Genomic DNA, 4,848 nt, shown 5'->3' with positions numbered 1-4,848 from the left:
GTGGCACTTGGAGACAAAGGACACAATTTTCTCATCTTTTTGTATATTTTAACCAAATATTTGTAAGCATGTTGTGGCAGAGGGAAAGATTCCTCATTTTTTAGGGTTTTTGTTTTAAATAGGAATCTTGCAAGATATCAGGGGGTGCCCAATCATTGAAAAGGTCATCCTAGGGAAGCGACTAGGGTAATTTTGGGTTAGGCCTAAGAGGTCATATGTAATCATTTTCATTTTAATACAAAGTATTTCGATGTGTTGGAATCTATGTATTCTTATTTTCTTGTGTGCCTCAAACCCTCTCTATATTTGTCATTATCATGTGTCTAAATTTTAGCTTCCAATTAAAGAACCTTAATCAGAGAGGGTGAGAATATTGGTATGCAAAATAGAAGAGAGTGTTGTGTCGCACCTAGAGTTGGGGTTAGGGAATTTCGTGTAGAGCAATGTGGGATGTTGACCAAAAGGAAGCGTGCATGGATTGAGAACGACGTTGAAGCATCCGAGAACTCATTCATTATAGTTGGGACTAGGAGAAAAGCTTGAGCCCGACTTTGTTGGGACCTAGTGAGGCATCTAACTAGTCAGGCACTGTTGACTTTAAGGTGAGTGAGGATAAGTTGACCTCGACCTTAGGGGGGCTGATATAGTCGAGCTTATGGGCCTTTAACACAAATGGCACATGGAAATTGAGTCGGCCCCAGTTGACAAAGTCAAGCCTTTGTGTATTTTGACAGTGAGTATTGTAAGTTTTGACCTCCAACTAGTGAACTAACACCGACTCCTGACCTTTGACATTAGGTGGACCTGTGAGGTCGGGTCTAAAACATGGATATTTGTTCGATGTAGTGGGAGTATGGTGAATCGTTGATGCTCTATCCTTGAATTCACATAAATTTGTCAGTGGCCTAAACACCAGTGTTTAGATTAAATATTGAAGTGGAAGTGGGGTTAAAAGTCAAAATGTGAAATAATGGTAACTAAAATGCTATAACAATAAGAGTTTAATTTTTCAATTGCGTTATATAATATATAGACATTATTATTATTATTATTTTCAACCATATATAATATGTAAATTGTTGACATTGAAATAATTTAGTTAACATGAACATTGAGACCTTTTATTTATGGATGATATTGTCCATATTCAAGGTTTTTTTTCTATTAATATATTTTTAAACATATTTCAAATTAGTTAATTTTATATATTGAAATATTTTATTTATGATGCACATTGAATTTTTCAATTACTATTAATATTTTTGAAATGTCACATATTAATTTTATATTAAAAATTGAATTAATTACACATCTCTTTCTTATCACTGTTATAAGGAAATTGAATCTTTTTACATTCAATTACTTCTTCTCCTTTCACATTGAAATATTTTGTTATTGTTGATATATATATATATATGTTTTTTCTAAAGTTGATATTAAAATAAATTATTTAGTATGGATCATAAAATGATTTATTTACATATCCCATTCAAATATAAAAATATAAATAATATGAGCTTTAGTAGTTTTTTTCTTAATTACTTTAAAAGAATTTTAAAAGTTAATATAAAATTATCATATTTCATATGATATGGAACAATTTTATTTATAACACCTACCAATAAAGAAAGCACAATTAGAATGAAATTATATTATATTTGTTTTCTTTTTTATTTTGATCATTTAAAATAATTTTTTATTTTTTATTTTTTATTTTAAAAAAACGCATATCAAGCATATATCGCTCTTATACTAAACTATATTACAAACATCTAAACTTAATAATCTAAAAAATTATTATAATTGCAAATTATTATGAAAATTTATAACCTCTTAATTAATAGCTAAAACTCTTACCAAACTCCCAAATAAATTAATTAATGGTTAAAACTCTTACCAAACTCCCAAATAAATAAATTAATTCACAGTATCCCTCAAAATTATAAACAACCCCACTTACCATTTTACATTTCATCATTTTCTATGTAATTATATAAAAATATTAGTTGATCTCAAAATTTCTGAGCTCTTGAAGTTGTCTTAAACTTCTAACCTCTTGAAAACCCTAAAATTTAAATGGGCAAACCATTCACATTCACCCAATGTTTTAAAAATTAAATGGGCAAAGCCTTGAGAAGCCAACACTAACATGATTAAAATTCTAAAGTCATGAACTTCTAACCTCTTGAAGCCCTAAAAAATAAAAATTGAATAGGCAAACCATTTCATCACATGTACAAGCCCTTAAAAGTCAGCACTAAAAAAGTTTCAAATTCGAAAGTCATGATGCGTGCATCTAAGGTAAAAACAAGTTACATTTTAGGTTACATTTTTACATGCGATGTGAACATAGATATAATTTTAATAAAATTATTGAATTTTTAATTTAAATTTAAATTTAAAATAAAATGAAGTGTAAAAATAAAATAAGATACACAACATAATTTAATAATTTTAGTATTTTTAATATATTAATAAATAAATAAAAATAATAAAATAATTAATTTTCGAAACAAAACTAAAATATAATTTAAACTTCAAATAAATAAAATATTTCAGGGACTAACTTTGAAAATGAAAAACAAAATAAAATGAAACAACATTAACTATTGCCCAAGGCTACAACAATATATTGCCCGATAAGGTAAAGTGTTTACCCATGATGGGTAATTCTCATAAAGGAAAGCCAGGCAAACAAGTTACTTGGTGAGATTTTGTGCATACGGGACGGAAGAATACACCAAGGAAATCGAAGGCAAGACAGGTGGTATGAATCGCAGCACACAAAGACATGAAGTATCTCTGGTGTCAATTTATTGAAAGAGCCCAACATGATAGGATGTCCCTCCCTCAACTAATTCCACTGAACATGACTCTTCGATAAGTACACGCTTAGGCTTTTCCCTGAATATTAAATGGATCTAAAAGGTTTATAGTAGCGACTTGTCTTCCATGATAAAATACAGGCTTGATAAAATACAGGCTATCAGAGCTCCTGTACGCAGGCTATGCCGGGCTCGACTGGAACACATCCCGACTACGCCACGTGCAATGGAACGGATGTGGGAGAACTTCACAGGCCTTATACAGCGAAGACGCCTGAGCAGCAACTTTAATCCACAAGGATTTCTAATTTAGTTTTGAGATTGAGATGAAGCCCAATATTTTGATTGAGAGGTATGAATTAGGGCGCCTACTGGGGCAGGGGACGTTTGCCAAGGTGTACCAAGGTAGAAATCTCAAAACCAGCGAGAGCGTCGCCATTAAGGCAATGGACAAAGAAAAAATCTTGAAGCTCGGGATGACAAATCAGATTAAACGGGAAATCTCCGTCATGAGAATCGTCCGACACCCCAACATCGTTCGGCTTTACGAAGTCATGGCGAGCAAGTCCAAGATTTATATCGTCATGGAGTGCGTTAAGCGCGGCGAACTCTTCAACAGGGTTGCCAAAAAGGAGAAATTGAAAGAAGACGAAGCGAGAAAGTATTTTCAACAGCTGATCAGCGTGGTGAATTTCTGCCACAGCCGGGGCGTGTACCACCGGGACCTGAAGCCGGAGAATTTGTTATTAGACGACAATGGCGACATGATGGTCTGCGACTTCGGCCTCAGCGCACTGCCGGCCTGCGGCACGCCAGCGTACGTGGCGCCGGAGGTCATAACGATGAAGGGCTACGACGGCGGGAAGGCCGACATCTGGTCGTGTGGCATCATACTGTTCGTTCTCAGGGCGGGTTACCTGCCCTTCCAGGACGCGAATCTGATGGCACTGTATAAGAAAATCTACAAGGGCGACTTCAAGTGCCCTCCCTGGTTCTCCTCCGACCTCCGGCGGCTCGTCTTCCGACTGCTGGACCACAATCCCCAGACGAGGGTCACCGTTCCGCAGCTCATGGAGGTCCCCTGGTTCCGGCTGGGCTTCAAACCCCCACAAGCCTACAATGTCGATATCGGCTTCCTTGACGATGTCGAGTCGGCGTTCTTTGTTCCGAAGCCGCCCCGCTTCAACGCCTTCGACATAATCTCCCTGTCGTCGGCGTTCAATCTGTCGGGGCTCTTCGACGACAAGATCGTGAAGGAGTTGTGGTTCACATAAACTCAACCGGCGTCGACCATAATATCGAAGCTGGAGGAGATCGCCGAAGTGTTGAGATTCAGCGTCAAGAAGACTGAGGATTGCAAGATCAAGTTCCAGGGTTCGGAGGTGGGGCTGAAGGGTCGTTTGTGTATTGATGCCGAGATTTTTGAAATCACGCCCTCTCTATTCATGGTGCAGCTTCACAAGACCGGGGGAGATACGCTGGAGTACAGTAAGTTGTGCAGCCAAGAGCTGAGACCGGCTCTCAAAGACATTGTCTGGATTTGGGATGGTAACAGCCAATAGAATAACGGATATCGTTAGAGCTATGGTCTTATTACACAGGGATGGTGTCTTCGACCTCTCCTCGACATTTAACTGAGAATTTTCCGAATGATATGGTTCAAAACTCATTCATCATTTACTGTAATTCGAAGAGATCCCCGATTGCCGCAGGTCCTTCGCACACACAAAGTTGAACCTTAAATTGTTTGAATTTTCGAATCTTTCCATCAGAGAGATTCCCAGATGGTGAACATTAAATTGTTTGAATTTTCGAATCTTTCCAACGTGAGTGTTCTCTTGAAAAGCAGTTTCTGTGAAAAAGTGATTCGTTGAAGGGCATTGCCTTTCACATCTGTCAGGAGCCGATTCATATCTTCTGAAATTGATCATTCATTAATGTTTAATTCAAAATAAATGTGAAGTTTACCTTTTTATATTATATAATAAAAAATAATGGTATATATTAAAAATAAACCAGTTTT

General features: G+C 36.4%; 1 protein-coding gene across 1 annotated transcript; it reads left to right on the top strand.

The window, feature by feature from the left end:
• Positions 1-3,044: 3,044 nt before the first annotated feature.
• LOC149243262 (CBL-interacting protein kinase 2-like) lies at positions 3,045-4,585 on the top strand. The gene has a single exon (XM_089367782.1). It carries the CDS (start codon positions 3,152-3,154, stop codon positions 4,097-4,099), a length of 948 nt encoding a protein of 315 aa, XP_089223908.1. The 5' UTR covers positions 3,045-3,151; the 3' UTR covers positions 4,100-4,585.
• The last annotated feature ends 263 nt before the right edge of the window (positions 4,586-4,848 follow it).

Source organism: Pinus tabuliformis, chromosome 8 (assembly GCF_031772625.1).
Source record: "Pinus tabuliformis cultivar Carrire ecotype Pingquan chromosome 8, CPIR1, whole genome shotgun sequence".
NCBI classification, from domain to species: Eukaryota; Viridiplantae; Streptophyta; class Pinopsida; order Pinales; family Pinaceae; genus Pinus; species Pinus tabuliformis.
This window is presented reverse-complemented; position numbering and strand designations above follow the sequence as displayed.